Source organism: Drosophila yakuba, chromosome 2L, assembly GCF_016746365.2.
Source record: "Drosophila yakuba strain Tai18E2 chromosome 2L, Prin_Dyak_Tai18E2_2.1, whole genome shotgun sequence".
Taxonomy (NCBI): domain Eukaryota; kingdom Metazoa; phylum Arthropoda; class Insecta; order Diptera; family Drosophilidae; genus Drosophila; species Drosophila yakuba.
Window position 1 is genome coordinate 15690198 of NC_052527.2, and position 25831 is coordinate 15716028.

Genomic DNA, 25831 nt, shown 5'->3' on the forward strand with positions numbered 1-25831 from the left:
ATTGTGAATAATAGTTTACAGGCGACAGAGATTTTGGGTAGGGTGAACATGAAGTCAAAACCAAAAAATAATTAATGGTTTCAAGTTGGTTTTGATGCAGTTGTTGCCGTTGCATTTACACAACAAACCAAAAATATTGTAGAGAAAGGGAAGGGAAAAACAAAAAAGAAATTTGGGGGTTAAAAAATATATATACGATATGTTTGTCAATTATAAATAAAAACGGGCTAGTCATGAAAGTGAAGACAGGGGAGACTCATGTTCAAAGTGCTCTTTGGTGCTGGGCGGGCTGGGTGCTAGGATCAATTGACACACTTCGCTTTCAACGATCCGGCTGGTCGCTGATTCAACTCACCCATTTCCTGCTGCTCCGCCTCGGATCGTCGAGTTCCGCCTCCCGAAGCTGGGGCACTGGATGCAACCTGAATGGACGCTGGAGGCGAGACCGCAACCGCAGCCGCAGCTGCCGCCTTTTCGAACATTGAAGCCTTCTGCAGGACAGAGGCCCTTGATCGCTCATCCATCTCATCTGCTACGCTGTTGGCTGATCCTGTACCCTGATCCTGTCCTGCTGCGCCTTGCTCGGTGATCTTTAGCACCTCGCTGGAGGGAGGTGTCGGGGAGCTGACCTGGTAGACAAATCCCAAACCGGACCCAGGACCCAAGCTGCTGCCACTGGGAGTACCTGCGGCAGTGGACGTGGGGGAGTTGGTTAGCAGGGGCGAGTAATGGTTCTGTGGCGTGGAGCTGCCACTGGACGGCGAGGTGGTGTTGGTGTTCGTGTTGGTGCTGGTGCTGTGGTTGTGTTGGCCCACCAGCGAGCCGCAAGCGACGGTGGAGTCGATCGACGGATGCGAGTGCAGTGACGAGGCCGTCGAGGATATGGAATGGGAGCGTGTGGCAGTGGCTGAGTGGTGATTCTGCTGCGATGGATGTTGCTGCTGCTGCTGGAGGAGCTGATGCGAGCCGGTGGAGTCGTTGGAATGCTGGGAGCAGGTCGAGTCAATGGAGCTCTGCTGCTGCAGAGGCGGCGTAGAGGTCTTTTGCTGCTGGTTGGTTTGCTTCAAAGCTGCCATGGTGGCCAGCTCAGACATGTTCACATAGGTGGGTGGCGTCTGAGGCTGCTGATTCTGCTGTTGCTGCTGCTGCTGCTGTGCATGATGCGCTGCGGACAGCTCTGTGTGCGGATGATGTTAGCAAGGACATGCGGGTGGACACGGTTATTAGTAAGACTGATGGGATTAGCCAAGGGCAAGCGTGCACACAAATACACGGAGACAAGCTGGGCAATTGCCAGGCATTGCGCACCATTCACCATTTACCTTTCGTGATATGAGCCGGAATCGGTGAGGGGCACTGGCGCTGCAGCAGGTTGCTCCCACTTCCCTGGCGGTGGTTACTCTGGGCCGAAAGGGGTCGCTCCAGCGACGAGCAGCGCTGAAAAGTGTGTGAGGCCATCGGTTAGTCACTGTGAAAGTCGAAATGTTTTAGGTTTAATGATGAGGCGACTTAAAGGTCCTAGTTGTCAGTGGTCTAGCGGGGCGCATGCAGATGAGCGCGCTGTTGGATCTACGATTGGTGGGGCTCTGACTCTGGCATACTCACCACATGGGCTGGCTTCTATGGCGAGTTGGCCATGATCAACAGAACGAGAGAGACAACTTAATAGAATGTAAAAAGTTAATAGACGGTTTCCCGACTATTCGAATTGCCTAATTCCATAACATTAAAGTACACTTAATACTTAAAGACTAACTCAGATATTTTTACATAGCGCAATCAACATAAGTATCATATCAATAAATACTGGAGTTCTGAACTCCAGTATACTTACAACTGGCAAGGGGGGCCGACTAAGTGAGGCAGCCGGGGATTTCTGGGTGGCCGGAGTGGCTTGTCCAGACAAGGGCTGTCCATTCGGGGCTGCGGTTCCGTTGTTCAAGCAGCTGCCCGACTCGTGAATAGTCTCCGGGTTTTGGAACGTGTAGACGGTCAGTGGAGGACGCTGGTGACCCTTCTCGTATGCCGTCGAAATGGTGTGCGGACGGTCCGCGGTCGGTGGCAGTGTGTCGACGCCATCCTGGGAATGTGGGGGCCAGGTTGAGACATTTGCCGTTTGATTCGTTGCATTCGAGGTCTGTGGAGAATCAGCAAAGTCGTTAGTAAAGTCAAAGCAGTTAAAGATAAGCCGGAGAAGTCTTTGTAATTTGGTAAAATTTAACGGAAGAAAAAGAAATGAAAACCTGTGTTGTTAGAGCTGGCGATGAGCAAAAGCCACTATCACTGGATTCACCAGGTTTCAAGCGAATTGCGGGCGTTACAAACTAAAAAAAAAACGAAAACGAAACACAAAAGACCATTGATGAAAACCAAGAAATGAGCGGACGCCACAATGCCAAATGCGGGTTTGATGGTTGGTGGGCAACTACGAAACCCTGTGACATGACGCACCTGCGACAAGGAGCGCGGATAGTGATGGTGACCGGGAGAGTTGCTCGAGCCGCTGCTGTTCATGCTGCTGATGGAACAGACGGAGCTCTTTCGGGAACCCAGCGAGTTGGAGCAGCCGCCGCCCTGCGAGCCGGAACCGCCACCTGGAGACTCCGGGTACAGATTAATGCTGGCCTTAGCGTCGTGAATTAGCTCCTCGGAGGCCTGGGGCAGGACACTGGGTTCCTTGGTCACTAGCGCAATTGACTGCATGGCTTCCTGCAAAAAAACCTCTATTAGTCACTGAGCACACAATGTAAGCACCGCTCTACGCACCTGTAGGTGACCCAACTCTGACATGACCTCGCACTCCTCGTGCACCACTGGCTGAAGCATGTGGACAAAGCTGCAGTAGCGAAGACGCTCCTCCACCATGGCCGACCTCAAGGATTTCTTCTCGACTTCCTCGAGTTCTGCGCGGCGCAGGGTGACATCCTGCATGTGCGAGTCCATCAGGGACTGCAATCCGTCCGTCTGACCCTTGCGCGCCTTCTTCTGCAGGCGCAGCGTGTCGCTGGAGCGCTTCTTCAGTTCAGTGCGACAGCGCTTGTACTCTTTGGCATGGTCTTTGTCGATGGTGGCCACCGTGCGCTTCCAGTCCTCGATCCTCTCCTGCAGCGGCTGCACCAGGCAATCCATTATGGCGCTGGTGAAGGTTTTCAGACGTGTCTCCACCGCCTTGTGTCGGAGGCAAACGCGGGTCAGGGCGGTGCCGATCTCCTTTGAGGCGCCTGCAATCAAGGGAATACAAGTGAGCATGTTAAACAGAACATTGCATTTGATCTAATCATTCAATACCGACTTTCCCGAAATGTTAAAATCCAATGTTTTATTCGGAAAGTTATCATGTATGTATTAAACTTAGCTTATATAAGACAATATGTTACACTTTCCGCCTGTTTCGCCATCAAATGCCTAGAACCTTGCCTTGTATGTTTCGTAAGCCAAATTAAGCATGTAAGCATGCAATATTAAACAGTTGCCAAATTAAATTACTGGAGGGGAACATCCATTCATCCACGGAGCACGAGGAATTAAGCTGGCAGCGGAAATGTTTAGAGCATGCAGCAACAATCGCACGCCATGGGCTGTCGTTTCAATTTGGAGGCGCAGCAGACAACATTGCATGCGACACGAATCGGGACTCCATTTCTCCAGTCTTAGGTCCCGATTCCCAACTCCCAAGTCCCGTGTGTGCCCATTATGCCATGCCACAGTTCGATTCAAAGTCGGATCCGGGACAACTGGTCAGGCCACCAGTTACTGCTACTGCTCCTGCTTCTGCGTCTGCATATCACCAGCAAGTGACAGGCGCCCGATTATCTCGGACTGCCTCCGACTCAAATAATAACGTTTTCCATCCTCGTTTAATGTGTACTTATATGCCAAATAGGCAGTAGCTTATTGGGTCGAGTCTCCTTTGAAAGACCGGCTCTTAGAACCACTTGCTGGGTACCCAGAAAACCCACCACCTTGAGCACCCCTCATGTTGACCGTGTGCCAAGTGCGAATCGAGAATCTAAAACTGAGACTCGAGTTGCATTTGGGACGCCTCTAAAGGAGAACGGACACTTGTGTCGATGCTTGACCGCACTGAGCCAAGTAACCCCTAAAACTAATGAATCCATTTAGTAAGTGCAAACGACCAGGCGGGCAGGCTTTTGGTGCCAAAGGGGTTGGCACGAGGATGTGCACTTAGCACTTAGCACCAGCCACACACCAAATCCATGGAGGGCGTTAAGAGAGTATAAAAGGTGGAAAATGTCAATGGAACAGCCACATTTTGTGCTATATTCAAGTTGCTAGTTCACAGCTCTCCCATCTGGTAACGCTTTTCCCGTCCGGACTGAGGTGGGCTGCGAGAATCGAGAATCGGACGTCGGACATTGCATAATCGGGCACTCGATAAATAAATATAAATAGCAAAACCAACGAAATGCGTGAGGTCAGACAGAATAGCAACATCGCCAGTCGAACGCAGAAGGGGGAAATCGAGAACGTAAACAACGAAAGCATGAATGTGTATAAAAATCAGATCGATGACCGCCGCCGACTGCGAATAGACCCATGAATAATGAGCAGCGGAAAGAGATACAGTACCGGAGCTGGCGGCGTAGGGGAATCCACCGTATTTTCACCCAGACGAATCCACGGTTTGAACTTACCTCTTGAGTTGGTCGCCGCATCGGCTATCTTTTGGAAGGCGTCCAAATAGGCGGCGATTGCCTGGATGGCGGCCCTGTGGACAGAGGAGAGCAAATGAAACATCATTATTATTGTGGGCCCAGCCAGCTAGATTTAATAAACATCTTCTCCAATTGCCCGTGGGCGATATTTCAATTAGGCGTCAGCTAGAAATAAATACACACTGAACATACACAGTTTCTGCGGTATCTGAAGCTTTGAATACCCTATCGCGTGAAATACACTTAGTCGTAATTCTTTAATGATTGGAACCATAGTAAGTAATACTTAATACCCACATCCAGGGTATACACAAGTGGTACCCATCTGGGCGTCTTCACCTGGCGGGAAATCGGTCAAGATGTGTGTCAAGCGCAGTGGGCAAACACTCGAAGCGCGTTTTGGCAAGTCCCGTGATTTGAACTCGGCCAATAGGACTTGGGGTAGTGATTAATGCAGCCGCTATTCGGCGACTATATACTTTAGCCAGACATTGCCGCGGGTACCCTCGCCCCTCAAGAAAATTTAGGCCAAGTCTGAGCATTAAAACCACAGAGAAAATAAAACAAACAAATGCCCGAAGTCTGTGGCGGTGGTCTCCACTCAACGACTAAAAAATTTAGCAACAGCAGAAAGAGCACAAAAATAATTATAGACACATTATATACGCCTCAGTGTGAGAAAGTGAACAGCGTAAACACAAATTTAGGAATACGAACATTTAGTTTATTAACACGCAGTTCTCGTTCTAGAGTTTTGCAACTGCAGTCGTTAGCTGGCCGCTGATGAAATATCGTTCTCCAGAATGAAGCAACCCATTTAGACCCAAAGTTTACTTACCTTAAGCAAGTGTGTAGTTTTCCGGCCTTAGCCACAAAGTCCTCCCACAGGGGCGAAGTATTCTGCAACAGGAAAAGATAATAAATTAGTAAATCAATTGTATCAAATATTTTGCCCCTAAGTTAGTACTTGGAACCAAGCCAAAGGTTTTACTGCCATATATCTTCCAAATTTAAGTGATTTCGAGGGGCATTCCTTTAAAGTCAAGATATGCTACAATAAAACCTCTTATCTGTAAGAAAATTTGAATTGGATGACAGAAAAGAATGTTTCCACTTAAGGTTGCTTTTAAACTGGAAAGAAGACACCTTCCAACCTAGTAACTGAACTAATAATGTATTTAATTTACAATTACCCGCGTGTTTTCATATTAAAATGGGAATCGTTGTTTATTCCATTAGCCCAGAAGTTCAAAGTTCATATCGTCATCGTTTTTTCGCTGGATTAAATCTAATTGAGTTTAACTTTTGTTGTCTGCGCATTTCATTAAATGCGAATAAAGCAGAAAATTATTGTGCAAATTCAACGAGCAAACATCCCAAACATGACATGAATAAGCAAAGTGAGAGACACATTTAATGTAATGAAAGTGGGTGAGATCCATATGGCTCGATTGAAGACAGAATCGACCAATTCCCTCGGGATTAACTTTAATTAATATTCATCATAGATTCAGCATGGGAATATGGGAACCTTAGTCAATAATCCCACAAATTCTTGTCAAGAGAGTGAGCCAAAAAGCGAGCTAAAATGGCTCCCACATGGGTTTTTGTCACACAATCCTGTTCAACAAACTTATTTGGTCAAGACCACAAAGCGTTGCCGCTGGTTTCTGGCCAAGTATCAGTGTCACGATGGCCAAACGGCGGCAGATTGTTATGAAGCAGCCGTAAAAGGCAGCCAAAGACTTTATGTGTGCTTCTTTCTTGAAGAGAAAAAATAGCGAGTGAGGACGCGCAAATGGTCAATAAAAGCGAAAACGAGTTTTCGTTTTGTTTTGGCTAGGTTTTGCCCATAATAAAGCTTCAATTACACAATAAATGACATTGAAAGCAAAAGCAAGATGAGCAAAGCAGACAAAGATCAAAAGCAGCAGGAGGCGTCTTGTCTTGATTAAGACATAAAATGTTCCCATTTGGTGAGCAAATCGCAGGAGCCAAGCAAGTATAGACTATTCATACAGCCCAAATGTCAACAACAGTTGCATTTAACTTTCGGTTTTTGCGCAACCGGGCAGAAATTAGTGCCAAACACATCGTAAAACCCAAAGGGAATACTATAGACAAGTTCCCCGACTATCTGATACCTGTTACTCAGCTACTGGAAGTGCGAAGGAGAAATTGTGGGCGATAGAAATTTGCAATACTAATAATTTATGACAAAATATCGAAACATTTTTTTAATGTATACTTTTTGGAGTTTGTATTCTTAATCTAAACTTTTTAGCTTTTGTAGTTTCTGTGATCTCGACGGTCATACGGACAGACGGACAAGAATATATATACATATGGTTTTCCTTCTGCCTGTTACATACTTTTCAACGAAGTAAACCCTTTTACTCTACGAGTAACAGGTACAATCATCAAAATGTCAATTGCAAAATCGATTTTAATGCAAAATGCCCAAAAGAAGCCGGCTCTGGGCCATGGTAATTGCATAAACAGCACTGCTCAAAGGTAAACGAACGAGACAATGGCAACGGAAAAGCCAGGAAATGCACAAATAAAAACAACACGGCGAAGCACAACACGAACAAAAGCTGAACGGAAATCGATTTTCGGCTATTTTTGCCAACTTTTATTTAATTTTTTTTATTTATATATTGCCATACAGCCACTGCGTGCAACTCCACATGCAAGATAAAATAAATAATAAATTTGGTTCGACCAAAAATAGGTTTGAACCTATTATGTTGGAAAGTACTTGTTACACTCCCTATAAATATGGATTAAGGCAAAATGTCATCTAGTTCTTAGAATATCTGAAATACTACTATTAATAATAACATGTTAATTACTTTTACCGTGATATATGCTTATAGATTTAAAAAATGCAATGAATATGATGTGTGGGATAGAGGAAAATCATAAAAATACCCCAAAAATCGGAATAGAATAAATTCCAACAGAAAAACGACCAAAATTGTTCAAAGCTTATAAGCTGATTTTTTGAATGATTGAACCACGTTGCCAAGACGCGGCCCACATGCAAATTATTATTTTTTATTTGTTGCAAAACCATTTTTTGTGTGTGACAACAGACCGCCAGCGACAGCTTGATAAGCGGTTCTTGCCTCGAATGCGTTGGCGTCTTGCCGGCACTTTGTGAATGAACATTTTGTAGTCGTGGGGCGATGTAGCCACCATGCCGCCAAGCCACCAATAAGCCAGCCATCCACTCACGGGCCGAAACACGCGAAGCTGTCATTACGTTGACCAGGCCCAAACAGAGCGCGTTGGCGTGGATGTTGGGTTTTGTGGTAGAGAGATGGTAGAGAGCTCAGCTGGTCCTAATCCCAGTTCGGTTATCGCCTTATGAATGGGCGAATGGACCTGGTTTGCAAAACAGCTAGACGCCTTTATTAGCGTCCTACAACGCATAGTAAAAGTGCCTATTTAACTTAATTTCAAGATCAATTCAGTTTGGCATTTGTAAGTTATTTGTATTGATTAATATCTTAAGCCACTGAGACTGCATTTAATTTTAAATCATTTACCCAATATTTTGTAAGTAATCCTTACGGTTTAATAACCAGTCATCGAGCTGAAAGATCTTGATTTCGAGCCTGCAGCCATTCCGGCCAATACGTGGTTGTATTCAAAACACTTTCCAGTTTCTGTCAGACATCGAAATCAAGTCTAAGCACAGGGGAAGCCAGCGAGTGCAATGGACGTGGTGCATCTATGTATAGTACACCACAGCCTCTCAATGTGTATTCATTTATCTTCGCAAGCCACCGCGGCCGGAAAAACAGTGAGCTAGACACCTAAAAACCCACAATTTATGCCAGTCAGAGCAAACTGGAAAAGTTCACACAACCGCGGAGAGACCCACACCCATGCACACCGCTCACAACACACACACCGCTCACACAACAAACGTGGAGCTGGCATTATAAACTCTTGATCTTTCCAATAGCCTACAAAGACAGCCCACACGGACCGGCTCTCCAGCTGGTTCACAGCCCCATTCATGCTGCAATTTTGTTGCTTTTTCGGTGCTGCTCCTCGATAATTCCCCAAAGATTCCCAGCAGCAGCTAGGTGGAAAGAGGTGGAGATGGACAAAAAGAAAACGGGTTCAGAGTCATCCCGTCGCCACGTCCTACATTGCTAGCATTTTGGGTTGGCGAACAAAGCTGCAGCCTCCAGAAAGAGCCGTTTCTTATGCTAAGTCGAAGAGCCTGCGAAGCAGAAGTCCACACTGATTGATTTTCTATGCGATCCGACGAACTATATATGAGTGCCCGCGGCCATAGTATCGGTTATTTCTCAGATGTTGATTTTGCCAGATTGCTCGAAGGAGGCTGCAAAATCGTGCTCGGCTAATTTGCACCTAAAGACAGTATTGTTGCTGGCTTTTTGGTTTTAGAAAGTAGAAAATTATTTGCCGGGAATATGAAATGAAAGTGTTCCGAGGGTTCCCTGCCGCTCGAAAGTTTTCGCTAAACTTCAAGAATCATTTTCCGTGAAGCAAGAGCTTTGCAAATTGGCAAATCGATTGGTGCAATTTGAATAGATATGAACGATCATCAGGTAATCCAATAACCGGCCGTTGAATTTGCATATTCACAATCTAACAACGGCAATCGTGACCCAAAAAACAATACATCTGACTCTCTGGCAGGCGGTACACGGGTATAAAGTACCTTCTGTTCCCTTATTCTCCTTATTCTCGTCGATACCCGAGAAGATACTTGCCACACGCAGCTAGCCGATATGGAAACCGCAACTTGAACTCAAGTTGCGTTCAACGCGTGCCTCCAACCGCAAAACAAAACGAAATAAGTGAGAATATGGAAGACAAACCGGACTATACAATTATTTTATATTTAAAAAAACGTATGTGTTTACAATTTATGTAATTATGATTAAAATATTCATATTGCATTTAATTAGTGTCGAAACAAGTTTTCTTTTTCTCTCTTTCGCAATTATTATTGTATTAATATTAAATTATAATTTCCAACAAAATTGTCAATTCAATCAACTAGTTCAACTTAAGAGGTTCTCCTCTGATCTCCAAACAAATTGGGTTTGGTCGCGGTATATTCCTCTCATCTAGTGCGTTAAACAATACGACCATTTTATGTCGTCCTCTAAGAAGAGGTCCACGAAAATTCTCTAGTTTTAGCATGAGATCGAAGGGCTCGTGTACCAAAACGGTCTGAAAGAAAACGAAATATTGCAAAATATGGTACAAACAAAATGGTATAGTGGCTCGTGACACCAAACTGGGTTTACTCCTTTGCACACAAGAATATAAATGATTTGTATCCCATATAGGATTGCTATTATATTCTACCATATTTGGTTGTTAAATGGCTTGAACTACACTTACTGCAGGCCCTCTGAGGCAGTTCTTTTCCACATCATGGCGATTGGTAATGTACCTTGTCCAATATCTATACCAATACTGGTTCTTGTCGTACATGATGGAGCAAAAGTTCTGGGTGGCCATGCTAATAACAGTGGGCTCCCAAGAACCGCGGTTGTAGTGAAGGAAATCAAGTCTCGCCTACACGGATGCAAGAGTTTTGATATTAAAATCCAGGATTATTCTGAAACTCCATTTGATTTACAGTAATCCGATCTGTGGGCTGCACATCCCACACGACAGTGACGTTCCCGGAGATACGAAGTATATCCGCTTCCTGGTCGACTACGAGATCGTCAAAATTAACTGCCTGGCGGGCGTCTATGGATCCGGGCGGACCTTCAGTGCACGGCGAAAATATGTCCGGATCCTCGAGCATTAATTCGTAATCAGTGGCCCAGGAACTGATCACTCCGAATAAGAGCAGCAGCACAAATATCATGATGACCATAGAACCGAAAAGTGTCAGATCCGAACCCTTTATAGCCACTGCCACAATGGTATTGGGAATATTTTTGATCCATACAACATTATAACATGATTCCCTTTCTAATCATGGTATGCCATCGTACATCGACTCAACATGCAACAATGAAACAATCATCTTGTTAATCAGATATTGTCAAACTGTAACAATATAATTGGCATGTCAACGCCAGTAGGCCTTGAAAATATTCGTGCTTAAACATTGTAAAACAAGCAATTGTAATAACAAAATGAGTGTGAACGAGAAATATCAACATTTTCTAGAAGATCGGTAGAAATTGGGAGAAATGGGTAGAAATTTTGGTATACCGGTAGAGAATGGCAAGACAAATCATAAAATGAAATGAGCCGAAAACATTTTCGAAAGTGTTTGCGGATAGTTTTTGGGTGTCGTAGTGGGCGTGGCAATCTTCTAAAACAAAGTTGCCTCTACGTCTCTACCATCTGCATGCCTAATTTTATCGTTATAGCTCCCGAAATCACACGAATATACTCGGCTAGTGAACCTGATCAACAATATATATACTTCATAGGTTCGCTGTACCTGTTAGATACTTTGAACCAAATCAAGGATACCCTCTAACTTTACGAGCACAGAAAATTTTTCGTTGGAATTTAGCTTAGTTAGGCAGATATTTAATATATTTTATTTTCGAAACATGTAGATCCTGCGTTTATATTGCTTGTTAGATTATTAATGCCGCTCCTTGAACAGATTGAACTATTAAGATATTAATTTATCTTTTCGGCTTCTCCCCTGATTTCGAAGCAAATAGAATTACGGCGCGGTACGTCCCTCTCATCGACAGCCTCAAAGGTGACCACAGCTTTGTATCGACCCCTTAGAGTGGCGCCACGGATGTCCGTTAGACGCAGCTGCAGATCGAATGGATTGTGATTCAGAACGGTCTGCAATAAAATCCAAAGTTTGAAAGCAGAGCGCTGTTTTGATTGCAGGTATAACTCACACCAGGTGTTTTAAAGCATTTTTCCATCACTTCATCGCGGTTCGAAATGTGTTTAGTCCAGTACTTAAACCATGACTGATTCTCATCAAACATTGAGGCGCAGAAATCCGGTGTGGCCATGCTAAATATAGTCGGTTCCCAGCTGCCGCGGTTGTAGTGCATTAATGCAAACCTGGCCTTAAGAGCAATTGCTTATTATTCAGTGTATTGCGCTTCAGAAAGGGGGGAATTACGGATATGCGATCTGTGGGCTCCACATCCCAATTTGAGGTGATACTCTCGGACAGGTGAATGATGTCCGCGTCCTGGTCGAGCACCAGATTGCCAATGTCGAAGGCATCGAGAAATCCAATCGATCCGGGCGGCGGTTCGGTGCAGGGTGAGAAGATATCAGGGTCCTCGAGCAACAGCTCGTAGTCCGCGGCCCAGGAACTGGCAAAGCCAAGTATGAGAACCATCAGAGTTTTCATGATAACAATAGTGTCACAATGTGGAATGGGACCCTTTTATAGTAGCTGCCATCATTATTCCTTCTATCATGGTACGCCATCATTAATCCACTCGACATGCGACAAAGTTACAACCATTTTGTTTGTCCGACATTATATCAAATCGACATTTAAGGCAAGAAGCTCACTTTAATCATGACGAGCTTCGAGGAAACCAGTGTCAATGTAAATTGACGTACACAACACACAACACAATCATTCTCTTTAATCTGGTATAAGCAAAATACGTAAAGGTTTTAGGCAATAGCGTCACAATTTTTAAGCGAAATAGGCATTACGATTGTTCTTGTTGCCATATGTTCCTAAATATAGAATCATATACAATGCCAAAACCAGGAATGGTAAACTCTTTCTCAAGCCCTCGCTCTGTTAAAAATTTTGTTTTTTGCATCGAAATTAAGGAAAATATGAAATATTGCTTACATATCGTAACTATTTTGCATGATATCATGATTTGCTACATATCCACAACAAGTGAAATGAACACATACCGCAATTTAATCACAGCTTGTGAATCACAAGTGCAATTTCATATTCATTTTAATTAACTACCCTTTGATTGCTGTTGTAGCTGACATTATACATACATATATGTGTACATGCAGAGCACTCGGCACACATCAGTCTTTCCACATTAGCAGCGGAAACAGCGTCTAGAATTGTTCCCGCAAAGCTATTTACGGAATAATGCAGAGTAATTAATACAGCTAATATGATTCTCATGCTCTCCAATTGCTTGTGTTTGAGTCTAGAAGGCGAATGCATTTCGCATTCTTGTCTGATCTCAGATTTCCCTGTCTCCATGCAAACATATGGGACGAATTGCATGAGCTGCAATATGACCTGCGTCATATGTTTACCCCGAGATCTGAACACAATATTTGCATAATTTATCCATTTTTTTCCGAACAATACAGATAGCCGACAACAATTGTACAGACTAGGACAATTGTTTCCTAAGCTTTAGGACCTTCCCCACATATGACATGCATGATGGCATCCTGTCCACATCCTGTTCGGTGGCACAGTGAACTGCCACTTCCAGGCGAGATTCAGCCTTGAAATGGCTTTCAGACTTTTGAAAAGCGCAAACGATATTCGCGAGGGACAGATGAAAAGCACACGGGACATTGTCATTGAAATAACAACAACTACGACTGCTGCCATAAATAAAAACTCATTAGGTCTCGTCTATAAATAAACAAATAATTAAAATTGACTTTCGTTTTGTAGCCTATGCAACCACAGGCGTAAACCAAACGCTTAGTATCAAAAACACAATTAAAGAACATTTTTAATAAAATAATAAAGAATAAGCTAATAAGCTAGAAAAAAAATCGTTTCGCCCAACGTGGGGCTCGAACCCACGACCCTGAGATTAAGAGTCTCATGCTCTACCGACTGAGCTAGCCGGGCACTTGAGATGATCGCCGATAAAAGCTCTCATTTCGTAAATAATGTTAAGAATCATAAAATTTATATGTATAGAATTTAATGGATCAACAGTATCACAGAATCTAGTGTACCATTTTACTCTACGAGTTACGGGTATAAATATGTATATAATACTCCCATTAACACATTGATGGATATTACACTCAATATTTACAGCGAATCAATAAATACTGGATTGCAAGACAAAGCAAAGGGCGCTTTGATGTCAAACCTAGAGACATTATAGTCCCTACTCTTCAGTTTTGTTCGAAATAGTTATGGTTTACAAGACAACTAAATACATACTAGTTTGTTTCTTCAAAATTAATTTAATATACTAATTTATATATATTTTTTATAATTTATAAATTAATAAATATAAAATCAATTTAAAAGCGTAGATCTAGAAATAATCTATTTATTTTAATAGATAAAAAAAAATGCATCGCCCAACGTGGGGCTCGAACCCACGACCCTGAGATTAAGAGTCTCATGCTCTACCGACTGAGCTAGCCGGGCATGTGAAAATGGTCGCTGGCTATCAAAACGATCGAAAACTGAATAATTTTAGAATTAAACCTATAAAATAAGTTTATGAAAGTATTGGTTCTACAACATATAAAACATTTTCAGTCAAAAATAAGATCAAATGATATTGTCTAGTCTCTTGACTATCAGATAATGTTTGAATAACATTTGCATATAGATAAGGATCGAGCCAAATGATGCTTACAATCATATTTATCTACCTATTTTTATATAATTCCAATCAGCAGTTTTTGACCAGTAAAATAAATCGTATATAAAAAAGACATTTATATGTATATACACATACATACATACATACATGTGCAAATCTGAATTAAACATGATTAGATGAGTAACGGGTATCTGATAGTCGATAGTGTCGACAATGAGTTATTGTCTAATAATTATTAAAATTTGAATATTTAGAGTAAAATATATTGATCGCCCAACGTGGGGCTCGAACCCACGACCCTGAGATTAAGAGTCTCATGCTCTACCGACTGAGCTAGCCGGGCATGTGAATTTGGTCGCTGGCTGTCAAAACGATCTAAAACTGAATAAATTTAGAATTAAACCTATAAAATAAGTTTATGAAAGTATTGGTTCTACAACATATAAAACATTTTCAGTCAAAAACAAGAGAGAACGCTATAGTTGAGTTCCCCAACTATCTGATACCCGTTACTCAGCTAGTGTAAGTGCGAAGGACAGTTTTTGGCGGTTTGTGGGCGTTAGAGTGGGCGTGGCAAAAAGTTTTTTTGCAAATCAATAGAAATTTTCAAGACAAATACAAAAATGAAAAAATATTAAAACATTTTTCAAAAGTGTGGGCGTCGCAGTTTTGGGCGGTTTGTGGGCGTTTGAGTGGGCGTGGCAGCATGATTCGACAATCTTGCGCTGCGTCTATGTCCCTGGAGTCTGAATGCCCAATCTCAACTTTCTAGCTTTTGTAGTTCCTGAGATCTCGACGTTCATACGGACAGACAGACGGACAGACGGACGGACAGACGGAGATGGCCAGATCGACTCGGCTATTGATCCTGATCAAGAATATATATACTTTATATGGTCGGAAACGCTTCCTTCTGCCTGTTACATACTTTTCAACGAATCTAGTATACCCTTTTACTCTACGAGTAACGGGTATAAAAAGACATTTTTATATATACATACATACATACATGTGAAAATCTGAATTAAACATGATTAGATGAGTAACGGGTATCTGATAGTCGATAGTGTCGACAATGAGTTCTTGTCTATTAATTATTAAAATTTGAATATTTAAAGCAAAATATTGATCGCCCAACGTGGGGCTCGAACCCACGACCCTGAGATTAAGAGTCTCATGCTCTACCGACTGAGCTAGCCGGGCAGGTAAACGAATCCGCTGACTGTCAAAACTCGCGAAAATATATCAAATGGTTATAAACAGATTCGTTCTCTTAGATCGTTCTCTTAGAACTGTTCGTTTAATATTTAGTTTATAAATAATAATAATAGTTTAGCTAAGATCAGTATCAAAACTGGCACGCGGAGTTTTCCAACTAAGGCAACATACTTATTTTCGTGCCAAATTATATACGCCCCCTTTTTAAATTATTAAAGACAATGATTTTATCAAAATGTATAGCTTGTGCAATTAGAATCATTAGACGACTCGAAGCTGTATATAACGTGCAGTATTTGGCACCCATCCTCATACCGGAAAGCTTGTTAATATGAAGGCTACTTTTACGATCCTGGTGATCCAAGTCATCTGTTTGGCTAGAGGGATTGAGTACCAGTTAACATTGGACGACGATGGCTTTTTAGCACCTTGCGAGAATCAGCCTGACAACACTTTTAGTTTGGAAGCGATGTTGGAAAGTTCTTCTCTTACAATACACAACCTCGGTTCTAAAGTTCGAGTTGAAGGAGAGCACAAGGTGGTCTGGAAAGATGTCCAGCCAGGAGACACATTGAAAGTAAGTCCCTAAGGGAACGTTTGCTCAATAAACCACTTAAATATCCCTCAGATGTTTGGTCAAGTCTATCGGCTGGATAAGGGCACTTGGCAGAAGACTATGTTTAGCGCCAGCTCCAATAACTTTTGCAAAAATATGTTCGATAAGAACCAATACTGGTATACTTTCTGGACAAAGTTTATTAACAACTCCGACGAGATCAAGGAAAAGTGCTTGACCACACCGGGGGTAAGAAAATGTATATCCTAGTTTTAAGTATTCTCCAATGACTTTTGCCCATCCCTCAAAAAAACATTTTAGGCTGTTATTAAGTACAAAGACTTCGAACTGGATTTGAAGGCCAGCCTGAATGTTCCGAATCTGGAAGGGCGCTACAAGCTGGTAGCCCAACTGGAGGCTTTCGATAAGCGCAACTTTAAGCGCCCAGTGTCCATTTGCGTGGAGTACCGGGGCACTGTAGAGCGCATCTAAACACGACAATTTTATATGCATGCTGAACATACAGCGAAACACCATTAAAGTCTATAATTGAGCACATCAAACAAGGTGTCCATGACTATGAATTACGCGGGGCATTACACGGGTCACTAAAAAGCTGTACGCAAACTTCTGAACTTCTGTTCAGTTCATCATGAAATCCATAAGGAGTCGGTCGATGCAACCGGACTGGCTCGCAGAGCTGTGCCAGGAGTCCTCTATCCACGGCATGCCCTACATCGTCCGCAAGAAACTCCACTGGACCGAGCGCCTATTTTGGATATTCATAATCCTGGGCTCGGCTTACTACGCCATCAGCAGCTGCCTTAACCAGTGGTACCGGTTCCGGGACAACCCAGTTGTCTACGAGTACGAATATCTCTTTGGGCTTCACAATTTCTCCCACGTGGGGATAACACTGTGCCCCCGATATCACGATGAGGCGGAGATCCCAAGGCTTATAAATGAGTGAGTTATTTCATATAATAATATAATTAATATAATATTTATTATCTAGACTTTGGGGAGTGGATGCCAGCAAAGACAAAGAGAAAGCAGAATACTATAGGAAGTTTCTGCTTACCATCAACGGTCTTCAGTACACCACACTGGAAAATCTACTACCCTTCGAGAATGATAGCAGTTTGGACAACGTGAATTACTTGAACATTTTGCTGGAGCTGCAAAGAAAGATTATACCAGTGGAAATCCCTGTTGTCCTGGCGCCAATCATTACTGAGGTGGGTCTGTGCCAAACCACTAGCCAGTTAACCCGATACGGAAATCCCTACGGAAAACTGTAAGTCAAACTGCAACTGTAAGACTAAATAAAATGAGCCATTTCAAGCACATAATTCTGAAATATTTCTTAGAGAAACTATGGATGTGGACCCGATGAGAAAGTGCGGCTACTTCAGTGATTGCATCACGTCTTTAAAGCCTTTTAATAGCATTATGGCCCACCTGGTTGTGGTAAGCAGCATTTATGATTACTTTTGTATTTCCATACACTTTAAAACGAAATCACCATAAAGTACCTTCATGATGTCAACGAATTGATGCTACCCAACGACCTGCGAACACTCGTTTTTGATGCTAAAATTGCCAGCTCCTCAGTTCTCGATATTATGCTATATTCCACATCGGCGGAAAGTGAGGTGCGAAATCTACCGGTGGCATATCGCAAGTGTCGCTATAGAAACGAAAACAATCTGCAGTATTACAGTGTGAGTTTAAGACCTTTACCTAATGCGTGGAATCTAAAAAGCAAAAAGTCCTTGTAGCCCTATCACCCGAGTCTTTGCAGACTGGAGTGCCGCATCAAATGGGCCCTCAGCCTATGCAACTGTAAGCCCTATTTCTACGTAGCAGCTCCCGAAGTTCCAATCTGCAAAGTATCTGGAATGCTCTGCCTAGCCCGCTCCAAGTGGCTTGAAAGACCCTGCGATTGCTTTCCGTCGTGCCGGGGGGGAACTTTTAACATCTTCGAAGTTAATCAGCAAGGTGGGGTAGGTGGAGAAATATTGTGTCCATAAGTTGTTGTATCCCCAATTAATTAAGTTAACCCTTTCTCCAGGGCGATGTGAACTACAATGGCGAGAAGTTCGAGCGGACGCTGATCATCAAGCTGCACATTTCAAAGATGGGTATAAATCGCAGGGTTGTATTCAGCACGGATCAGTTGATAATGTCGTTTGGAGGAGCCATTGGCCTCTTTCTCGGAGCCAGTTTCATGACTATATACGGCCTGATGTACCTTTTTCTCACTTTTATAGCTTATAAATGCACACAGATTTTTTGCAAATGACTTTGGCACTATATAAAATCGTTTGGAGCAGCTTTTTTTGTTTTTTGCTCATTCAAATTCAATTTTTATTTACATTTGTAAATACTAACAGATCAATTTTCAAAAGATAATCAAAGAAATGAAAATAATCAATAATTAAATATCGCATGTGTTGTACACTAAAGAGAGATTATGCGACTCTTATAATTTTTAGTAACACTCAACAACATAGAAACGCTGAATAAAACTTTTGTTAATTATGTTACTTGTACTTCTAGGGTTATATTAAACGTAATACGCGGAAGCAAGAGCATTTGTTTGTATGTATAAGATCGTTGCTAGAAAAATCATGATATTTTTTTAAGTATTCAATGAAAGCCACCGCACTTAAAATATTTACAATTACAAGAACATCAAGTAGCACCAGTTGTTTCACTGCACATTATCTTGCCAAGTAAACACAAAGCTCATGAAATTGTTATAAACTTAACAACATCGGAGAGGTTTGATGTTCCGGCCGGACATCGTAAGCAAATTAAAGTGTCGGCAATTGTTGCAGGGCCACAGGGTGGAAGCCGCAAAAGTGAAGAAAGCGACACGTTCAGTTCGGTTCAGCTGGGTTCAGAGAGCAGAAAAATTTCACTTTTGCAGAAAACTCATAACGAAAACTGCAGTGCGCTTTTTGTACCGTCTTCGGTTACCAACCGACGATGGCGCAGCTAAGATTTCCTATTATAAAATGTGACAATTTGTCTGCTTATCCGGCGATTACTCGTCAGCCATCGTACAATGGAGTGGTTCAGCCTGGCATCTCTTGGCCCAAAATGCAGCCAACGAAGCAGAGCGGTTGGGTAAAGCTAACAACCTCCAAGTTTGCTCAATTGTTCGTTTTTCGATTCCTCATCCACATGCGTGGATAAACATTGGGGCGTCTCAGCAACTTGGGAATTAGCCGCGTTTATTTGCCGGCTATCTGCGGGCATCCCGTTAGGAAAAACTATTTCAGAATGAAATTAGCAAATAATGTAAGACTTTACGCTTATTGAAGTTGCGGCAGCCTCAAAGAAGTTTCTGTTTCTACCTTGGCACGGGAATAAATTTGTTCTGGTCTGTTGCCAAAAAAAAAAGAAGAATGGTAGAAAAACCAAAGTCAGACGGAGAGGCAGTCAAGCAATTAAAACGAAACTAATTTTAGTGCTTGTGCTACTGCACAGCCTTCTACCTTTAGACTTAACCTTTTAGCAAACATCGGGGGTAAATGCGGTCTTCTTCTACAAGTTTGTGACATTTGCAATGGCATTTGCCAGCTTAGCAGAAGTTGGCCAGCGGATCTGCCCACAAAGCAACAACGCCGGCTGCTATCTCTTGCCATGAATCAGGCCAAAATCAGAGCACGGCAAGGCAGCAAGAATTACCTGGTAAGATGAGCCGAGCGCAGGCGAATGTATGTGGCCATGTAGCCATGTAGCCATTCATATTGCACATGCTGCGGCTGTGCGAGTATGTGTTTCTGCTCTAGTTCACACTTAGGTTGGAAACACACAGAAAAAGAGCCGCAACTTCTGCACAATTGCGTGCCGAACAATTTCCAAATTTCATAAATACAAAATGCACTCGCCCGCATCTGACAGCAATCTTCTGCCTGCAAAGTTTGGCTCACACTCCTTGAGTGAAGTTTGGGTTTTCCTATTTATAGTGAGCTGCGGGCGGGACGGCGGCGTCATTCATCTCTTCTCCACCCATCACCAGTTTATTTTGGTACTATGCCCGCCGACAGACCCAAGACACAACGAATTCCAACACCTGTCCGTCTGTCCACGAGACGACTACGGGAGACGACTACAATCACAATGTGCTAAAATGTAATTTTCCTCGGAATAGCAAATGAAGCAAAGACGACGGGAGATTTAAAATCACGAGCTACGAATGCGCTGGCAGTCAAGGAAGAGATGAGCTTCACACACAAATTCATTACAAGTTTTTTCAGTATATGACTCAATATTCAAGTAATAGTTTCAACTCATTACGACAGAATACGTTACTATGCACGTCCGATTTGAAAACGCCACCAACAATATTAAAGTTCCTGTTCTTCCGATTGTTATACAAATGTAATGAAGCCAAAAAGTGCAAGTTAGATGTACGTGTTTTAACAACCCTTAAATTCGTGCTTTTAAGTCATAGACAGCTATTACTAGTCACATAACATCCTATGTCATTATGTTATTTTTGGGAAGCCCATTTTTTATTAATTCCCTATCAAGAGGCTTTAGCCTCTCAAGATAAAAATTTGCCCACTCCGAGACACCGAGCGCCCGGCGTTAATTTACGCTTGTTAAATGAAATTGCCTGGTTCGCCATTATATAAGCACAATAATGATTTTGTAAGAAAGTTGCCACAAATGGCGTCATGGATTCCGTAAAAAATGATACCACAGACTGGGGAGATAGCAATGAAATCAATTAATGATAAATAAAAGCAACAAAAAGTTCGCGGAGTAAAGTTTTGTGTTTCGAAACTAGACGTAGATAAATGCGCAGAATTTTGTGTGACTTTCATGAATTCTATTTTGCAGTTTTATTGCTTGCCATTAGATAAAAATAGCAAAGCGATTTTTGTTTTAAATTAGAGGAAGTATACATTGCGAAGTAAATAGTAACTGCATTAATTTATCGCTTTATATCATATCTGGCTGATAAAATTTCTTCATCTTTGTCTGCTTCAGGCTTTCGTTTACACTCACTTACCAATTATGTGAGTACTTGACACACTGACAAGAAAAGTTTTCTCATTATGTAGCTTTTCTGTTAAATGAAGACTGACCCCGTGATCAAGTACATATATGTATAAATATATATGCTTCCCCAAAATGTTTTACAGTTCCAGGAACCCGTATACGAAAACGAAACATTCAGTTGCGGGGTTCGTGCTTAAAATTACATTGCACTTCCGCAGAAACTGTAGAATAAGAAGTGAAAAACTCACCTTCATGTCATTGATAATCTGCTGAAACAGACTACCCAGCGCGGAGCTATCGCGTTCCAGACTTAGATCCATGTTTTTTAGTGTTAGCTGGTTTTGCAGGTATGTATGTCGATTGGTTTCGTTCGTCGTTCAATTACTCGTTATCAGTTTTTATTTGGGTGACTTTTATTTTTTGTTTTCCTCCATTTTGATGGGAAAGAAAAAGCTATTTCAGTATGCCTTGTGTTGTTATCTGAAAAAGAGGAAACATAATAGTTTATAAATAACCATGCTTTACAAGCAGATTTACACACACTTCCGATCGAAATCTCTAAAATTCGTTGCACCATACGACTCGTAAATTATCAGAAATGTAAACTGGAGTCTTTCCAAACAAGCAATTATGCATAATTAGGCTTATTAATATACGACTTCTTGATGGAGAGTGGGAGTTCCCTGATGGCGAAGGCGCAGTAAAAAACTTTATTTAGGGATCGTTGACCCAATTTCAGAGTGCCTAAAGTGCGTGAGTGCTGATATGACTCTTTGATTTATTGCTCATGTAGCTAGGCTAAATGCTAATTATTAATTGATTATTGATATGTCTGCCAACAAAGTACAGGAAGTGGCATACACAATTTACGGGCTTTGCAATCAAAACTCCGGACCTGAGACCCATGTAAACGACTCTCGTGGGGGAAGTGCAATAGTACAATAGTTTTGACCCATTTGAGAGTTCGCTATACGTGACTAATTTCATGGCGCTTTCAAACGTGCGCAGATTGGTCGAGAAATCTAACGCCAGCCAGCCTAGGAAGCAATTAGAGGTTTTTTTATGTGCAGGTACTTCCACGCGAGCAATAACCTTCGACCGATCTCCAGTCGGCTTTAAGGCCGCATCTCTTCAACTCAGTTCTTTTTCGGCTGATTGCGACATTGAGGGAAACTCAGAGGGAAGTTATTTGGGTACAAGCTTGTTGGCTTGTTGGTCCCTGTGTAAGTCAGTGCAACTCTGTTGCACTCAGAAAGCGTTCACAATAGACACTCAAGCGTGGAGGAAGCAAAAGCCCAGTGATAAAGAGACGCAACAACGAGTACTGATTGCCCAGACTGTGTATCTTTCGTCTATGTATGTGTGAAAAGCAGAAGAAAGCATCAAAGTGCTAGTTTGTCGGCAAAGAAAAGGAAGGAAAGCGAAACAGTTTTCCGACTAAGAGATTACTAGTAGTGGAATAATGGCATTCGGAAACTAAACAATACAAACTTCTTTCTATATATGTATGTAAGCCGTCAAGATACGAAAATTTCTTGCAGTAATTGATAAGTCTATATGTAGTCTGAATACATAATTAAGTTCAAGTACTGATCATAGTACAAATTGATGTAAGGAACTACATTAAAGAATCCAAATATACAAGTTAAACTTAAAGGAAATCCTTGTCTAATGATCTGAAGAATGAAACTACATTGTTTCAATGCACAACTAAATGGCTTAAGGTAGCCGGGTAGGCGGGCTTTTAAGATAGATATCCTTAAGTACGGGGTATCTAGACGGGTCATACCGAACTGGCAGCGAAACAGACTGACGCACAGACTTACAAACGTACGTCGTGGAAGTCACAAGTAGACTTTCAGCTGCCTCTCATTTTCTTCGCTCGCTTCTTTTTAGCTGAATAGTGTAAATGACCTCTCGAGATAAAATTGTGGCCACAACGCAAACGATGACAGGCCCGCTTTGTTGTCGCTATTGCTGTTGTTGGTGTTGTTAGTCGCAGAGTTGCAGTTTCCTTTGCAGTACGGAAATAAGTTGTTGTTGTTTTCGGCAATTGAGTGCTTTAAATCTGGTTTAAGAGGCATATAGTGGGCCATATGTATATGTATATACACGAAACATTGACCCAGTTAAGTGGATGCATTTAAATCATAAGCCCAAACTGGTTAGACAAGTAGTGCATGCTCATATTGGGTCCACGTGCAATGCGGCGGAAATAGGAGCTTTTCTCAGCACAGAGATGAACTCGCGATTGCGGGCTTGGGAAATTCGCTTAAAGCATGGGTCACTAGCCTAAGTTAAGGCCTGCAGATCGTGATGCGATCAGGGAATCTGTTTCGGCAGTAGCCAGTCCAAATTGCCAAATCGTGCAATAAAAACAAAAGCAGGAAAACGACAATTTCACAAAGTAGCCCCAAAAAGAAGAGCAAAACCTTTTTCCCGGCCCCAAGCTCGGAAAATGGGGCATATTGTGTAAGGGGAAGTGGATGGGAAGCGGAGCATCTTGCTTCAAAGACAACCCGCGTAAAATCTCGCTCAAATGTCAAGATGATGATGCTGTGGTGTTGTTCCTTCTACCGATGATTATGCTGGCGCTGGATGCTTTTTAGTTTAAACAACATAAACTGCATATTACATACTACGCTCTATTTTCTACCGACTCTTTATCTGCGTTTTTTCGAAGATTGCTGTTGAAACGAACGGAAGCTGCTTTGGTTCAAATAGGGAGGAAGTTGGAGCGCACCAGTGAGGGAATCCTAAATTCGTGAATTACAAGATTTAAATATTTCTAGCTAGGGTAAAAATGACCTAATAGCGCTGTTCTATTGTCTTGGCCGCATCTGTACCCGTCTGTACACCAATTATGTTGCATGCTGTCGGGATTTCTATGGCAGGAAGTGACTTGACTGACGGAACGGGAAGCCGAGAGGGGCAAGTGTGGCACACACTTTTCTCAAGGGCGACAGACAGACAGACAGAGTTGCTGCCGTTAATTGCTTGGCAAAGATGTAAGCACACGCACCGCCATTTTTGTCCCATTTGAATTTCCCCCTTTGGATATTGCGTTTGTTATGCGTAAATGCAGATGAGCAGTATTAGGGTGGACCAACAACGTGTTGCAGCAATAGCTCTGAAGACTAAGCCAGAACTGGGGAGTACTTAGCGCACCCATCGCATAATTCTCAATAATTATGTTTGAACCCACCTTCTCAGCTCTTCTAAAAATAATTACTGCTAACTTATGCATTAAGAAAACCTAAACAATGAAGTATACGAACAATTTTGTATTTCTTTAATTTAAGTTTAGGAAAACATCTATTACAATTGTCCATATTTCTAAAAATCTTTTTAAAAAACATTGTTTATTGATGAAAAGTAAAAATAGCCAGCAAATAAATCTGAATGTCCCATTTCAAGCCCTCCACTTTAATGCACAGCCGGAGACTTTCCTATCCACTCGGCGCATAATGTTCTGTTTTTCTTGGGCTTGTTGTGTCCCATAAGTTCTGGCTGGGATTTGGTTAAAGAAATAATTTTACAGCTGCCTAGGGGATTGTATATGTACTTGGAAATGTGAAGTATGGGGCGCGGTCGAAAATCTCTAATGTCAGGTTGGCTTTTAGCGGATTTATGTGTTGTAAGTTGTAAGTTGTACGTAAAGCGATACGTTGTAGCCGGCAAATTGTGCATCAGTATGAGCAGCAGCATCAGCAGCGGAAGGTCCGTCATGACTTTACACTTTCACCAACAACTACGGGTATCAACAACTTGACACCAACACCAACACTAACAACTTTGGCCATCTGTGGTCAGCCAAGTGTCGAGATGTCTCGGCCCTTGGTCTGATATTGGTCTGGGGCCTGGGGATCTCTCATCTTGAGTACGGGGTCTGGTTCAGCTGATCCGTGGTTAGGAAAGCGCCGATCATCGAATGAAATGTGTCGAGTGGTCGCGCGATGAAAACAAAAAGGGAAAGAACGCATAAAACGATGATAATCAAAAGATCAAGTTTTATATGAACGGAATCGGCAACGTCACCAGCAGAAACACATGTTTATCTATGGGTTTCTATCTTTAGCGTCATCTGTGCTTTGCACTGCATTTTCTATTTGATGTTTCTGGGATTTGTGTTTTTGTGAGGGCATCTGCTTTAGCTCTCTCTCCCCCAACTGCCGCACCGCGCACCTCCCCCATCCACACCCAGTGACGCGTATGGCACGTCATTACCCCAAATTTTCTATGAATAAAATATAGCGAAACGGAAAACACTCAGTGTTTATGTTTGCGAGCATGCCTTGGGAAATATGTATCTGTCTATTTCACTCCTAAGGCTACTTTGATTCGAATTTAATTGAATTAACTCGCGGGTTGCGCATTCAACACGCTGTAAAATAGGCCAATTCATCGATAATTGAAGCTGATAGGCATCCCACCCTGATAGGCTGCACTATCTAATCAGTAGCACTGTAAATACGCGTTTTTTTTTGGCCACGAATGTGGAAATCTATGGGTATCGATCGGAAGTTAACAGGCAGCTGAATCTGCCCAAAGAAACTAAAACTCGGGAGAATGTGGAACACACAACGCATTTTGCAACGCAAACGCCCACAAATCTGTAAACACAACTGCCCGCCCGAAATAGACTTTCGGCATTTCGACGGGGCCTTTAATCGATTTGTGCATAAATTTATAAGTTTACACATGGCAAGGCAGCCGAAACGAAAATAAAGTCGGGATACACAACATGACCCATTGGCGAACATGGCGGCGGGTGTTTCTTTTCCAGCGAATTTCCACACAAAATTCAGCAGTTTAGTTATTTGAATAAA

At 42.4% G+C, this 25831-nt stretch overlaps 5 protein-coding genes and 4 non-coding genes across 51 annotated transcripts in view; 2 read left to right on the forward strand and 7 right to left on the reverse strand.

The window, feature by feature from the left end:
- LOC6528343 (protein MTSS 2) overlaps nucleotides 1-25831 on the reverse strand; it is a 36491-nt gene that overhangs the window by 6989 nt on the left and 3671 nt on the right. For 21 of the 43 annotated variants that reach the window (XM_039370640.1, XM_039370639.1, XM_039370635.1 and 18 more), the window contains exons 2-11: nucleotides 21251-21482; nucleotides 5515-5576; nucleotides 4656-4729; nucleotides 2767-3221; nucleotides 2452-2709; nucleotides 2244-2324; nucleotides 1835-2137; nucleotides 1606-1620; nucleotides 1323-1437; nucleotides 356-1177 (exon numbers count right to left, since the gene is read on the reverse strand). In XM_039370640.1, the coding sequence (XP_039226574.1) occupies nucleotides 356-1177; nucleotides 1323-1437; nucleotides 1606-1620; nucleotides 1835-2137; nucleotides 2244-2324; nucleotides 2452-2709; nucleotides 2767-3221; nucleotides 4656-4729; nucleotides 5515-5576; nucleotides 21251-21322 (2257 nt within the window). In that variant the 5' untranslated portion in view covers nucleotides 21323-21482. The remainder of the gene's footprint in view (nucleotides 1-355; nucleotides 1178-1322; nucleotides 1438-1605; nucleotides 1621-1834; nucleotides 2138-2243; nucleotides 2325-2451; nucleotides 2710-2766; nucleotides 3222-4655; nucleotides 4730-5514; nucleotides 5577-21250; nucleotides 21483-25831) is intronic. The other 22 variants (XM_015198913.2, XM_039370644.1, XM_015198914.2 and 19 more) reach the window with 6 other exon arrangements.
- LOC6528344 lies at nucleotides 9522-10650 on the reverse strand. Its single transcript, XM_002089361.4, has 3 exons — nucleotides 10315-10650; nucleotides 10074-10250; nucleotides 9522-9899 (listed from the first exon to the last, which is right to left on the reverse strand). The coding sequence occupies exons 1-3, from the start codon at nucleotides 10558-10560 to the stop codon at nucleotides 9723-9725; spliced, it is 600 nt and encodes a 199-aa protein (XP_002089397.2). The 5' UTR covers nucleotides 10561-10650; the 3' UTR covers nucleotides 9522-9722.
- Nucleotides 11210-13344, reverse strand: LOC6528345. The gene is made up of 3 exons (XM_002089362.4): nucleotides 11797-13344; nucleotides 11564-11740; nucleotides 11210-11504 (listed from the first exon to the last, which is right to left on the reverse strand). Exons 1-3 carry the CDS (start codon nucleotides 12031-12033, stop codon nucleotides 11328-11330), a joined length of 591 nt encoding a protein of 196 aa, XP_002089398.1. The 5' UTR covers nucleotides 12034-13344; the 3' UTR covers nucleotides 11210-11327.
- On the reverse strand, nucleotides 13416-13488 carry Trnak-cuu. Its single transcript has one exon. It is a non-coding gene; the product is annotated as a tRNA-Lys (tRNA).
- On the reverse strand, nucleotides 13953-14025 carry Trnak-cuu. Its single transcript has one exon. It is a non-coding gene; the product is annotated as a tRNA-Lys (tRNA).
- On the reverse strand, nucleotides 14477-14549 carry Trnak-cuu. The gene has a single exon. It is a non-coding gene; the product is annotated as a tRNA-Lys (tRNA).
- LOC6528350 lies at nucleotides 15163-16543 on the forward strand. Its single transcript, XM_002089363.4, has 3 exons — nucleotides 15163-16001; nucleotides 16053-16229; nucleotides 16302-16543. The coding sequence occupies exons 1-3, from the start codon at nucleotides 15756-15758 to the stop codon at nucleotides 16470-16472; spliced, it is 594 nt and encodes a 197-aa protein (XP_002089399.1). The 5' UTR covers nucleotides 15163-15755; the 3' UTR covers nucleotides 16473-16543.
- Trnak-cuu lies at nucleotides 15337-15409 on the reverse strand. Its single transcript has one exon. It is a non-coding gene; the product is annotated as a tRNA-Lys (tRNA).
- LOC6528351 lies at nucleotides 16588-18529 on the forward strand. The gene is made up of 6 exons (XM_002089364.3): nucleotides 16588-16946; nucleotides 16996-17277; nucleotides 17351-17450; nucleotides 17513-17704; nucleotides 17762-17986; nucleotides 18055-18529. The coding sequence occupies exons 1-6, from the start codon at nucleotides 16633-16635 to the stop codon at nucleotides 18283-18285; spliced, it is 1344 nt and encodes a 447-aa protein (XP_002089400.1). The 5' UTR covers nucleotides 16588-16632; the 3' UTR covers nucleotides 18286-18529.

Bases quoted from the DNA above. Each gene is read 5' to 3' on its own strand.
- LOC6528345 (XM_002089362.4), bottom strand. From the start codon at position 12,033: ATGAAAACTCTGATGGTTCTCATACTTGGCTTTGCCAGTTCCTGGGCC. The intron at 11,741-11,796 runs GTAATTCCCCCC...ATTGCTCTTAAG, and splicing joins AGCCCACAGATCGCATATCC to GCCAGGTTTGCATTAATGCA. The intron at 11,505-11,563 runs GTGAGTTATACC...ATTTTATTGCAG, and splicing joins AATGCTTTAAAACACCTGGT to ACCGTTCTGAATCACAATCC.
- LOC6528350 (XM_002089363.4), top strand. From the start codon at position 15,756: ATGAAGGCTACTTTTACGATCCTGGTGATCCAAGTCATCTGTTTGGCT. The intron at 16,002-16,052 runs GTAAGTCCCTAA...AATATCCCTCAG, and splicing joins AGCCAGGAGACACATTGAAA to ATGTTTGGTCAAGTCTATCG. The intron at 16,230-16,301 runs GTAAGAAAATGT...AAAACATTTTAG, and splicing joins AGTGCTTGACCACACCGGGG to GCTGTTATTAAGTACAAAGA.
- LOC6528351 (XM_002089364.3), top strand. From the start codon at position 16,633: ATGAAATCCATAAGGAGTCGGTCGATGCAACCGGACTGGCTCGCAGAG. The intron at 17,278-17,350 runs GTAAGTCAAACT...AATATTTCTTAG, and splicing joins GGAAATCCCTACGGAAAACT to AGAAACTATGGATGTGGACC. The intron at 17,987-18,054 runs GTAGGTGGAGAA...CCCTTTCTCCAG, and splicing joins AAGTTAATCAGCAAGGTGGG to GGCGATGTGAACTACAATGG.
- LOC6528344 (XM_002089361.4), bottom strand. From the start codon at position 10,560: ATGGTCATCATGATATTTGTGCTGCTGCTCTTATTCGGAGTGATCAGT. The intron at 10,251-10,314 runs GTAAATCAAATG...GCATCCGTGTAG, and splicing joins AGCCCACAGATCGGATTACT to GCGAGACTTGATTTCCTTCA. The intron at 9,900-10,073 runs GTAAGTGTAGTT...GTTTTCTTTCAG, and splicing joins ACTGCCTCAGAGGGCCTGCA to ACCGTTTTGGTACACGAGCC.